The sequence below is a fragment of the Castanea sativa genome, chromosome 6 (genome assembly GCF_040712315.1).
Source record: "Castanea sativa cultivar Marrone di Chiusa Pesio chromosome 6, ASM4071231v1".
Classification (NCBI taxonomy): Eukaryota; Viridiplantae; Streptophyta; class Magnoliopsida; order Fagales; family Fagaceae; genus Castanea; species Castanea sativa.
The window spans coordinates 665,050-679,073 of NC_134018.1; the positions used below are offsets into that span (position 1 = coordinate 665,050).

Genomic DNA, 14,024 nt, shown 5'->3' on the forward strand with positions numbered 1-14,024 from the left:
CATGAGGTGTGTTGCTGACGTGGAGGAAAAAAATCCACGTGAAAATCAAGTCTCTAAGACTCGATTTCCCTCAGAAAATACCCAGAACACGATTTGTCCTCCGATCACCCAGAACCCAGAACAGCAGAAATCATCAATGCAGAAAATGAAGAACTCGTCATGTCCTCTGATCACCGCCCCCAAGAACTCGCCAATATTTCTTTGGCAAACCAGAAACCAGAAACCGAGAACATCAACCCAGAAAACACAAATAGACCAACCAAAAATGAAAAAAAAAAACCCAGAAATCAACCCAGAAAAAATAGAAAATGAATCAAGAGACAAACCAAACCAGAAATCACAAAAAAGGAACCTTCGGTGCCGAGATCAACAAACCCAAGCTGCTCCGATGCCGAGATCGTCAAACCCATGGTGCTTCGGTGCTGAGATCGCGAATTTTGGGTTTGAGTTTTTGCTCCGATTTCGAGATCGTGATTTTTGGGTTTGGAATTTTGAGAAAAGGGTTTGGATGTTTGAGGAAGGAGAAGAAGAAGGAAGAACTTTCTTTGGACAGAAGATGGAGAAAGAACCAAAAAAAAAAAAAGTGAAAAAGAACAGAGGAGGAAGATGGGTTTTCTGCGTTGGGTTTGTGTTGAAGGAACTCGAGTCTCAGAGACTCGATTTCCACGTGGATTTTTTTCTCCACATCAGCAACGCATCTCATGGAAATCGAGTCTTTAGAACTCGATTTGCTACAGTAAAATCGAGTCCCCCGGACTTGATTTGTTAGAAACTAAAATAGTTTCAAACCTTAGCTAACTAATAATATAGTTTAGATTTTATAGTTATTTAAAAAATTTTGCCCTTTTAATACATTATTTGTTTCTTTTTCGCTTAGAAAATCTCAAAAATTAATTAAATTAAACAAAACGTTTCTAATAACACAATCAAGTTCTCTGTTTTGACATTCAAATCTATGGTCTTTGATTATTTGAGACTTCACACCATTTATTGTGTAGGCCCTAACTTATAACCTATACTGGAGAGTAGATTTGAATCCTTGACAAAAATTCTGACATCTAAAGCATCTTTGAATAGTAAATAATGTGACAAGTCACGGAAAAGGTCTAGGACCACAAATAGTAAATAATGTGACAAGTCTTGTTGGGATGACATAATGGGATCACTGGCTGTGGATCCCATACCTTGCCCCTTGCCAAGGACCAAAAGCCAAACCCCGACTGACAATTGGGGCTAAAAAGGTACAATAGTTGTTTCTACAAACTATCAGGTACCAGCCTAAAGAGAGCATGATCACCAAACTTCGTTGCAAACTAAACACTTTTTCCTTGTATAACTAACACCAAATAATGCATCTAATTCCATAAATTAGACTCTTTGAGACATTCATTAAACAAGCAAGAAACAACAATGCATCACTGCGGTCGGACAATTCTTAAAGAGTTGATGCTGCAAGAATGCATTAAAATGGAGGAAAAGCTATAGCAGATATCAAAAAATGCTTTATAATCAAATCTAAGCACTACACTTGATAAATACAAAAACACTCCAACCCAGACCACACGCAACAAGAAAGACCATTGTTTTTTTGCCTCACTTGTATGCAAACCATACCTTCACTTCCCCAATAGATATCCCCCATCACCGTAAACAAAATCGCCATCACAAACTTATATTATAACCTAATAACATAAAGACAGCTTTGGAGGGGAAATGTCCCAACCAAGTAACCTAAACGCAACACACACAAGCATAAACCCAGTACTTAATGTAGTCCTTTACTAAGTAACACTGTGTCTAAGCCTCCACCTAACAGAAGAGAAACACACTTGATATAGAGACAAGTTAGAACTGGCACACAGTAGTGCCAGTGCCCCGATGGCAGTTGGAGGCATTGGCTGGGACGGCAACACCTACAGCATGGGAATTGCTGTTTACTTGCAGAAACTAACACACTAGCTCCAAAAGCCTTTTAAGAATGGGGATTCATTAGCCCCTGGTCTTCGCCCTCTTCATACCGAGGCTGTTGTGGAAGGGGGAAACTGAACCAGCCATAGGAGAACCCTCCTCACGAAGTGTACCGTTGATCATTGCTAGCTCTCGTAGCTGCTGTTTCTTGTAGAAATCATGAGTTTCATCCTAAATAAGGAAAATAGAAAGAACTATGTAAGCCCAGATTAATCCAAATAAGGCAAAATTAATTTCAACACAAATGAATAGGATTTACAAGAGGAGCAGAAGGAAAACTTACCACAGGCTTCAGTAAGTCTTCAAGTATCTCACGTGCCTGCATTAGTCGGGCATCGATTATTTCAACTGGCAGTTCTGCCTCAACTAAAATATGGAGAGGTTCATTCAAATGCTCATACCCTGGTTTTCCCCTCATCATCTCTTCCTTTAAAACAGAAGCAACACAGCAATCAATATTTTGATATTCTCACAATACATGTGAAAAGCAGGAATCAGATCTCAAGTGGTGACACGGCATTAACAGCCTAAGCTCAAGCAGATATATTGCTAGAGATTGATAAAAAAAATGGGCAAGTGTGCCACCAAATGATATTTGAAAGGGTAACACCATGGCTATTAGAGTGAATCAAAAGCAAGTTATTTAATAAGCACATACGCTTTTTGGATAGGCAGTTTTCTGCAAAGAAATTAATTGCAACTATACATAGATGAAATGTAAGATAATAAATTGTAATTTCACTTTCCATATTGTCAAGTGCCACAAAAAACGAGCACTTTAGCAATTATATGTGTCCATTTAGGATAGTTTATTTGTGCAGCTTAGTTTTAAAAGTGAAGCCCCTTCTAATAAGTGGGGTTTTTAATAAAGTACACCTAGGAAAAAAAAAAAGACGCTTTAAAAGGCTGTACCCCAAAAGGCTAACTAATAAGCCATTACAAACAGGCACTAAGAAATAGAAGCCTCTGTGGAAAAAGGCCTCATATGGCAGAGAAGATTCCCAACAGTTTTCTCTTATATGCAGTGACAAGAAGCTTCGAGAAAGGGAAGGTGAAAAATGAATGATCTTTAAAGTTTCTAAAAAGTCTGTTTCAAGTCTGATTTGACACTTTTACTTTCACATGAGAACTGGAAAGTCATGAAAGCATTCCATATTAGTCCACATAGCCCAAACAATCAAAAGCAACTAGCAAAGCTTCTTATTAGCACCTCTCTCCAAAAAGAGAAAGCTTTTCAAGTAACAAACAACAGACAACATGAAAGCCAAGGTTCCCTAATCCCTTTGTGCTAGAAAAGGCCAAAGGGTGAATGGCCTTGGATATTTTATAGAATTAAATTCATGTAGCTCTCTCCAACTATTCACTGGTGCAATGAGAGATGCTCGAATTACCTACTAAAGAGATCATTAATTATACTTCAAAATTTGGGGGGGGGGGGGGGGGGGGGGGCGGGTTAATAAATTCATATTGAACATTGTGGCATCCAAGATAGTTCAACTGCACACTTTGTCTAATGCAAGGCATTATATAAATTCTATTTTGTGCAATGCAATGTGTGTGTGTGTCCATTGGGTTTAGAAGTCTAAAAATCATGATCTCACTCTCCACCCTATTCTTAGCTACTGGTGCCAAAGCTCAATGTCTATATATGTGTATTTATATACAGATTGGAAAAATGCACATTCATAAATAATCACCAAGTTTCCAGCATAAAGTGTAGAAAAATAGAAACGGCACTTGTGCAATTTCCAAATTTCTCATGGAACTTATTCTTGAGATTATTCCAATCCGATTCACTTCATCCATCCACACTTTACTAGATATATGATATGAAACACTTTAAAGAGTTCCTCATTTACTGGTGAAAATATAAGTTTCAGTAAACACAATCATCAGTAGAAGAGACTCATTATTACCCTAGCTGGATCCTTAATGCTACCACGGCCTCTGATCAGAACACGACACTCCGTACTTGCTTCCACTCTCTTGAGAGAGTTCCCCCTAGGACCAAGGAGACGCCCAACAAAGTTATACTGTAAAAAAAAATCAACATCAAATTCCACTGAAAAGAAAAATCATGAGCAAGCACACAGGAGAGAGAAGGTTTATACGAACATTAGGATATTTTTCAACAGGGATATCCACTCTGAGGGTTCTTTTGACAATAAGACCAGATGAGCTGCATTGAGAACTCAGCCAGTTCTGTGCTGATGAAGGCTGTATCAAACCCGAAATCTGCACATTATTATTCCGGATTCATTAAAACTTAGTAATAGATAAATAGATCTGTCCTGCTTCACATGCCATGTATAAGAGTATAAATATGTAAAATGTCTTGGGAGCAGCTCTAAGAAAATATTTTTAAACCAAAAACCACACAAAGGACTAATAACAATGCTATAACCAAATTAGAAATAGAACAACTAAAGCATGTGCTAATATACAATTATATCAGATAAGACCATGAACTTCAAGGGCTCTAAATCTAAAAGTATAGAGCATGGGAATTAAATGTTCATATTCAACAACTAATAGGAGCCTCAACAGTTGCAGTTTCTTGCATCAGATAAAGTCAGATAGACCAGCTGTTTCAGCAACACTTTAGATCAGTAAAATCTTGAATCCCCAAACCAGTCAATTAATATCACAAGAAAGCACCCTCATAAGGAAAACTGAATAACAATATTCATTAACTGAATGGTCAGCAGTCAGCTTTCTACAGGAGAAATTTACGATTCCCAGACTCTCAAAACTCATATAAATAGGAAATGTCTTGCTCAATGCTCTGCATATAGGACATCCATACTAGCAGGAACTGCAGTCTAACATCAGAAGTGAAATTAACAAATATTTCATGTATAGGAGTGTCTTCACAACAATATAAGGAAGAGATGGAGAACCATCTTATTAGGTTTCTGGAACAGGATGATAAGCTAAAATCTATTTTACATTGCTTGAGGATGTTAGCTTCAACCACCTGTCAAAAAGTGGCATAATCTACAAGCACTCAAATAAATGTCATAAGTCAGTACGAAATGAAAAGATCGCGTCAGTAATACTTCTACAAAAACAGTAAAATTAGATGGAAAAAAAGGTTATGTTAATGGTTAGTATCCGTACTTCTGATTGGAACCGTGATGCCCATCCGTTCACATCGGCACCTCCATTCGAAAATATTCCTCCAGAAGCCAGGGGGCTAGCATGTTCAAGCCCACTTTGACCTAAAACTGATGCATTCCCCAACAGTGTGGTTACACGCAATATTTCTGCTCCAAAAATGTCAATTTTCAAGAATAAGATGTACCAGTCAGCATTTGTTAAAAAGTTAGCAGTCACCACAAAATGGACAGACAACACGGATTTTTCTAAGTCAGTTAAAATTAATGCTTTTCCCCATGAAATAAATTTAATCTTATAAAGAATGCACTCTAAGAATAAGAAGGAAAATGAAGTTAATAACATCTTGTTATAGTAAAGCAAAGTCCGATAAAAATGAACATTGTCTTTTGATTGGTAAGTTACACAGACACATGCAGTGAGTCTTGGTTCGAACCCATGCCTCACCCTCCAACCTTGTCTTATAGGTAAAAGGTATCATTTGAGCTAGAACTCATTGGTGATATAAATGAACGTTGTCAGGCATCTGCAAAAACTATTTTAGAGATTAGACTGCATAAACTATAGAAGTCACGACTCATACATGAGAATCCATAGTCATACAGGTGAAGAAAACCCCAGAAGAATACATATCCACTGAAATTGCTACCATGATCATCGCTAAGCCTGGAAAGATGGAATCCCAAGCTAAATGTGATCTAACTGCCATAATGGAGTCCCTAGCAGTTGAACATAGAAAACAAATATTTCAGCTACAGTTTCTGACAGACCATACAGTTGTTAGAGAAATATCCCCAACCACTCACCAGCCAAGATCATGACCCATAGGAAACCAAATTACTCAGACCTCAACGTGCACTAGGCTTTTTTTTTTTGGAGCAAGGCTTTAAAGACCAACCTAAAGTGCTCTCTTGAACCTTGTATCACAAACTATACAGATTTTTTTTTTGGGGTAAATTTCTAGATAGATTTCACAACTTTTACTAGGTTTTAAGTCCAGACTACCATCCCAGTGAGCACAATAGCCCCTCCTCCATGCTGCTAGGCAGTTAACAAATATTCTCAGCTTATATACTTTTTTGAAGTTGGGGTAACCCAGACAAGGGGAAATAACTTTGAACTATGTAATTGAATTTTTCAACCTTTACCTAATACCAATTCAACTCTATCATCCCACTAAAGGAGAAAATGAATTCTTAATTCCTCAAAGATGTTGGTGGATATGTACTAATTTTCCACAAATTCTATAGTACCCCTAGCCAGGCACAAGATACTAATTTTGCATCTAATGACAATTGCAGAGACTGATATTCAAAATTTATTCCCATGAACATCTTATGTAATTATAATGTAATTTGAAGTAGAAGGATTCATAAACCTCCATTGTCAAACCAGAGCCAAAAGCAGAGTGGTGCCATTTGAACTAAAAGTCATCAACGTATCCCCATTTTCTCGTATTGAGCTTATTACTACAGATTCGAAAGGAAGGATCACCTCATATTAGTTCAATACTTGAATCACATATATCATATCATAAATCTTCTTAACCTTTGTTTTTTTATTAGCATAAAAGTGAATTAGTTATACAATGAAGCTCATATCACCCTAATTTGGATTTCTTTTGCCCATATACACTACAAAGCCATAAATCACAGCAGTTCCTCTACTTGGTCCTATTAGAGACCTAAAACTAAGCATAATTCATAACAATAACCCTTTGAGCCTTAAATTAATCAATAAATTAATCTTCATAGTCTTCATTATGGCATACACCAACATATTGTAGAGTCAGAAATATTAATGACAATTTCCAATCTGCAATGCGCTAATCTGTTTTGCCAAAACTAAGATGAGAAGTGAGCTACTTAATATCCACCCATGCTAACTACTTGCGGGTCCACAGACAACTGAAAGGAAGGAATACTATGATCTGAATCAAGAGAGTTAATTTCTAACCATTTAAATGAGGTTATCAAAGAAGGTGGCGTGACTTCCTAATAGTATACAAATGAAGTAGCCTACCTTTACATATCAATAAGACAAAGTTGATTGATGCATGTCACGACCCTCTAACTGCCATATGCCAGCATAACACTAAAATATAATCACCAATCAATAACTTCAAATTCTGCTAATTTATGACTAGTCATTCTTCTATCCCAAACACACGTGAATAAAGAGAAAATGAAATTTGGGAATTTTGGTTTTAACCATTTATCTCTAGGATGATGCTAGTCATTTATGTTGGTTGATTTATAATACTACTGATTTCGACAACTTTTAGTCCATAAATAGGTTACGCATAAATCCAACAAGGGGGGCCGATCTGGCCATGCTTCACCATCTACACCATTTATGCGTGCTTTAAAAGTTTGTTCAAATTAATCATGTTGTCTCAATTGGTAAGTCGTTGATCTATGATTAGACATAACTCGAAAGTGTGTTGTCAATTAGTTGAACTCCTAGTCATCAATTCTACTCTTTTACACGCTGAATAATATATTGTTTCCATTTAAATCACACATAACCAGCTATGGCAAGATACATATTAAGCTACAGTGATTTGTAAATGCAAAACTTACCTTGGTTTATCAACCGATAGCAATTGGGAAGCACAGGCATAAATGGACTAAGCTTGTGACGCTCCGCTAATAACTCAGTGAGATACCTGTAACCGAAAAATTAGAAACCAGTCAAAGTCAAACATCAAATTACAGATCAGAATTCACACAGATGCATCAATGTCATGACACTACTCACAAGGATCATGGATCAACCATAAATGGCACAATAATGTACTAATAAATAAACTGACATCACGCCGTAGACTTCGCAATCAAAATAAGAAAAATATAAAACAAATAATAGGATCAATCTGATGCAGATCAAACAAAAAACCAAAACTTGAATCACAACAATTAATAGAAAACCATTTATAAACACTTTAAAAAAATAAAATTAAAAACTAATCAAGCTTTAACTAATTCACAGTTAGTGAAACTAAGCAAAGAGTACAATAAAGACATAAAATCAATAATGTAAGCTTAAATTGACTTCACAAACAAACAAACAAAAATCGATCTGATTTAGATCAAATAAAAACCGAAATCTGATCCAAATGAAACTTTTTTCTTCTTTTTTTGTTATTTAAAGAAAGAAACTAAGCTAATCAAAGTATAATAACTAATTTACAGTAAATCGCAATTATTGAGAGAAAAACACAAAAATCAATAATGTATGCATAGATTAACTTCGCAAACATAATCAGATCCGACTTAGATCAAATAGAAACCAAAATCTGAATTATATAAACCAATTTTTTGGTTAATTAAAGTAAAAAAACTAAGCTACTCAAACTATTAACCAATTCAAAGTAAATCTCAATTAGTGAAACTATTAACCGATTTAGATCACATGTAAAAGAAAAAAAAAACCGAAATCCGATTCATAAGAACCAAAGCTAAGTAAGCACGAAGTAGAAGTAATTCACAGTAAATCACAAACAGTGAGAGACTATAAGTAGAAAAAAAAAAGCGATCGGACCGAAAAGTCAAACAGAGAGTGAGATCGAGGGAGTGGTAAAACGGTACTTTTCTTGGTCGAGGAGAGCAGCGGCGGAGGAAGCGGCGGCGGCGGCAGCAGCGGCGGAGCGGAGGCCGGAGAGGTGAGGAGAAGGAGGAGCAGAAGGAGACGGAGAGTAGGCCATGTACCTACTAGCTGTTCCACCAACAGAAGACGCCATTTTCTTCGTTGGTATCAACACAGATCCCGCGGGGGTTTCTAGACTCACAGAGACAGTTAAAGTAAACAGTAAAGACGCTGTGGAAACAGAGAGGTTTTTAGGGGTCTCTGAGTCTGAGTCTGAGTCTGAGTGTTGTGGTGTACGTGTGTGTGTGGCTCTCTGGTGGACTGGTTGGGAAGGTCCCGACCAGACTCTCTGTGTGGCTATGCGTCGGTGCCTTGTCCATATTTATATTGCTCTCTCTCTCTCTCTCTCTCTCTCTCTCTCTCTCACTACCCTAACATTTTTTTTTCTTTGTGTTTAATGCTCCTCCTTTATTATTTTTTAGGTCCACACTCTATTTTGGCATTTTTATTTATTTTTCCCCTACTTTTTCTTTGCTAATTATTATGCTCTCTTTAAAGTCTTTTAATAACTTTTTAATTCTATTTATTTTTATTATTTGGTTATACACTTATACCATATATAAAAAAAAAAAATACAAGAATTTGGATTTATGGTTTGATAAATGAATTTTGCGCTTTACTCTCAAGCGAAATTACTAAGGTGCTTCTTTTTTCTTTTTTGTATGGGATTTGATTACGTGTCTCTTATTTTTCGACAAATACTTTTTATTTGTTGAGTTAACTAAAACCAATACTTGTATCAACTTTTTAACTAATATGTGAACCATTTTTATCTATCACTTTTATTTAAAGGTGAAAAATGTACCGAAACATTTTTGTTTATGTTGGTAATTTATTACCTTACCTTTAACCATTCTTTTTTTTTTTTTTTTTGATAGGACCTTTAACCATTCTTTATAAGAGGATGTGTGCCATTTTTTTAATGAGAGATGTTACGTTCACAATATTTTTACAACATTTTCACAACAAATCACAAGTGGTTAATTGTTATTGGTTCAAATTTGAATCTAACACTAAGTTGACTTTTTTGCCTCAATAATAACAACTAGTAACAACCTGTCACTTAGGATTTGTTGTAAAAATATTATGGACATATCATTTCTCTTTTTTAATAGGGAAAAACATGTTTTGTTTAAAAGAAAATTGTTCTTTGAGTCCGAGTTTATTGACAAACGAAAGAAGTAAATTGATAATTTTTTTTTTTGTGTCTTTTATTCACCAATGAAAGATTTGTATTAGTTGAGTTAACCAAAATTAACATTCGTAACAACTTTTTAACTAGCATGTGAACCATTTTTATCTGTCACATATATTTAAAGGTAAAAATGTATGGAAGCATTTTTGCGTATGTTGGTAAGTTTTGTAGGTTTCAAATATATTATCTTACCTTTGACCATTTTTAATAGTGAATTTTTTTTTAAGAAAAATTTTATTTGAGATAGAGCTTATTGACAAACGATAGAAGTAAATTGATAAATTTAAATTTTTTGTGTCTCTTGTCTGTCGACAAAAGATTTGTTTTAGTTGAGTTAAGTGAAATCAATATTTGTGACAACTTTTTAACTAACACGTGAACCATTTTTATTTGCCACATATATTTAAAGGCAAAAATGTACAAAGAAATTTTTTGTTTTTGTTGGTAAGTTTCAAATTTATTGCCTTACCTTTAATAATTTTTTTGTTTTATTGTGAAAAACATTTTTTTTAGATGTTATTTGAGTTAGACTTTATTAACAAACGATAGAAGTAAATTGATAATTATAAATTTTTTTGTGTCTCTTATTTGCTGAAAGAAGATTTGTACTCATCAAAAAAAAAAAAAAATAGTATTAATTGAGTTAATTGAAATTAACGTTCGTATTTAAAGGTTAAAATTTTTGGAAACATTTTTGTTTTTGTTGGTAAGTTTTACACACTTGGTAGGTTTCAAATTTATTACTTTACTTTTAACCATTTTTAAAAAGAGGGATTATGTGCCCACATTTTTTAAGGTGAAAGTATGTTGTTTGAGATAAAATTCATTGACAAACAATAGGGTTAAATTCTTCTATAAAAAACAATAGGGTTAAATGGAAAATTCTTAGGAAATCCCGGAGCATAGTGAAATGGTGCTCCCTCCTCTCACATTCATGGTGGACCCTACCATGAATTTAATGAGCGGGCTCCACCATGAATGTGAGAGGAGGAAGCACCATTCTCCGTACTCCAAGAGTATCTAAGAATTACTCAGGTTAAATTGATACATTTTAAAGTTTTTAGTCCTGTCTCTTAATTGTCAACAAAATATTTCAATCAATTAATTTTTTAAACTAAAATTAACGACCACATCAACTTTTTAAGTAACGCGTAAACTCTTTTTATTTGTCACATATATATAAAAGTGAAAAATGTCCCGAAGCATTTTTTGTGTTTTGTTTTTGTTGGTAAGTTTTACACACTTTAATAGTAGATTTTGAATTTATTACCTTACCTCTAATCATTTTGAATAAAGGGAGATATGTCCTTTTTAATTTTAGGGGAGAAAATGGTATTTGAGTTAAAGTTGGACAAACAATAGAATTAAATTGACACATTTTAAAATTTTTCAGAGATTGAGTTGTAATGATTGAAATTTGAGGAAATAAAATTGATATTATATTATAAGTGTATTTTTAACTAGTAAATTATTCTTTCTTGTAGTCACAGCATTATATTGAATCTTCTATGGGAAAAAAAAAAAAAAGGAATTGAGAATAATATGAAATAATATAAGGTGTTTGCTTTAATTTTGTCCGAAGACCAACTTTTTGGTTTGACCAAAAGACAAAACAAACGAAAGAACAAGTTTTGTTGCATGTGGAACTGGAACTAAGCTTATAGCGTAGACAAGAAAACATTGTACAAATAAATTATGGTAGAACCGAACTAAGGAACGAACATATTCATAATAAGGAGTAACAACCAAGTACCTAACTAATTCCACCATTATATGCTGCTACCATACCAACCACTAACCTTTTTACAATTATATTGGATTTGGCTTTGTCACCACTCCAAACCCCAAGGACAACCAATTTTTCTTCTCTTTAATAATGGATTGCGTATCATATTAAATCACTACAATTCAAACTCTTAAATTATTGTTTCGCCAACTCATAAAAAACTAAAATCTCAACTCCCATTTAGCTGGATAAACATTATTAGGCTATCTATTTAGTATTTATTACAATAGCATATATGATTGTCAACGATTAAAAAAATAAAAAGGTAGAATTATAAAAATGATCGGTAGATGAGAAGATAATGTGGCTAGCACGGCTCAACGTTGTAGGTTAGTAGCCTTTGTATGAGGTTATTCATGATAACTTAAAGCGCTGACTCTTGAAAATAAATAATCTCTCTAATCTTAATGATCACGAGATTTGCGTTAAAAAACTATTTTCAAGAATGTCTAATCAACTTGAATAGCAAGAAAGCTATAATTTCGATTTTTTTTTTCGTATGTGGGTAAAACTCTATCTTGGAGACTTGTGAAGTGACCAGCGCCCCAAAAATGTGCGGTGGTCGAATAATTTGAATATAGATTAAAGGTTAACATTGTATCATTCTATATAAGAGGTACCGTTGTCTTGAGGTACATATGAACAAGAACTCTAAATACTAGTTCATGAAATTTTTATTATGTTTGAGCTCTTTTGTTAATTTTAAGTATAAGAGAGTCTACTACCAACCAATGACAATGCAATTCGTTTGATTCTTATCTCTTGTGCAACTGTGCAAGTGTTTTGAGGTTTTGAGGTCACACAGTGCAGTCAACTACGTGTTCATTTCTTGTGATGGAGATTGTATTAAAAGATGCATACACGCAATATAGTTGTTTCTTAATAAGCATTTCATCTTAGATTTATTGTACTTTTTTTTTTTTGTTGGCAATTTGCTGTTTATTAGTTAAGCTTTTCTCTCTTTTCGTTACTCTTTCCCCATTTTTTGGTCTATTATTACATATTTTAATTTCCAAAATATCATTCATTTAAAATAAAAATAAAAATTCAATAGCCGCAATTATAAAAAATCAATACTCCTACATTTTTTCTCTATTGAAAAGTCATCATTCTACATTTATTTTATTTGAGTTTGAAATAATATAAATAATTTTAAAACTTGATAATTTTTTTTATTTTAAAGGCAATACATTAAATACAGTTTATCTTCTTTTTTCTTTTCTTTTTTTAAATTGAATTTTCTAAATTATATGAACATATGGAGAGAGTTATTTTTATTTTTTTTAATCCAAAAAATACCTTATTTAAGGTTGTGCCAAGAATGAAAATAGGGATTCTCAATTTCCAATATAACCACCTTCAACCGTAGAAAAATTATTCTACCCATTTGGATTAGATTGGATCTATTTCATTGTTAAATTTTACTAATTTAAAGACAGTCTATATACTATTAAAAAAATAAAATAATTAATTATAAAATAGACAAAATGGAGAGAATCATGCTCCCAATGATAGAGTATTAGTTTTGGACGTTATTAAAAACCCTGATTGGTGCTGCCCTGTTTGCAAACGACACCAACTATGGTGATCAACTGGTCATTGGTCAATTTGTGCCCGAAATAATTTGTAAAGCAAAGCAAGGCAGAGGGATCTATAGCTTATATCATCTTGATTTCTTTTGCTATATTTAATAAAACAAAAGGTGAGGCTAACAAGTTACCTTAGAATATTGGTTAACAATCTATTTTAAAAAAATTTTGACACCACTTTTATTGAAAATGAAAAAAGCTATCAAAATAATAATTGTTTTTTTTTTCTCATAATTTTTTTTATGACGAATTGTTAACCAGTGTTCTAAGAACATCCGTTAGTATTTTCATAAAATAAATTAGTAAAATTGCAAGAGAGAGACGTACTTACATGCAAAACTTGCAAATCAATTGTAGTATGGTAATATCTTAACTAATACACGTTGAAGTGGTTGAGATGTTGCTTTAGGAGTTTTGACAGATAACTACGTTTTTGAATTACATTTGAAGAGTTTATTGGAATTTGGAACAGATGGAGAATATAAACTTTGTCAAGCTTCAGAGATTGGCTATTGGATGGACTTTCAGACCTAAACCTACAGCCATGTACTGGATCAGTTCAGATCCACGACCATCTCATTGACATTGTGTGCATCTATATATTTTCCACAACTCAGTTCAACTTCAAAAGGTAGTGAACTAGTGATCACTTGCCTCATAGATTTTTATTTTTATTTTCTCCAAATTAATGATTATAATAAGTGTGCGTTTGGATGACACG

At 33.8% G+C, this 14,024-nt stretch overlaps 1 protein-coding gene across 2 annotated transcripts; it reads right to left on the reverse strand.

Moving 5' to 3' along the window:
- Window positions 1-1,486: 1,486 nt before the first annotated feature.
- Window positions 1,487-9,096, reverse strand: LOC142640398 (KH domain-containing protein At5g56140). Of its 2 annotated transcripts, none has more exons than XM_075814469.1 (7): window positions 8,676-9,096; window positions 7,668-7,753; window positions 5,089-5,195; window positions 4,084-4,203; window positions 3,885-4,001; window positions 2,252-2,395; window positions 1,487-2,139 (listed from the first exon to the last, which is right to left on the reverse strand). In XM_075814469.1, exons 1-7 carry the CDS (start codon window positions 8,825-8,827, stop codon window positions 1,990-1,992), a joined length of 876 nt encoding a protein of 291 aa, XP_075670584.1. In that variant the 5' UTR covers window positions 8,828-9,096; the 3' UTR covers window positions 1,487-1,989. The 2 variants fall into 2 exon arrangements, with proteins under 2 accessions (XP_075670584.1, XP_075670583.1); XM_075814468.1 differs by having other exon boundaries at window positions 5,089-5,234.
- Between the last annotated feature and the right edge of the window lie 4,928 nt (window positions 9,097-14,024).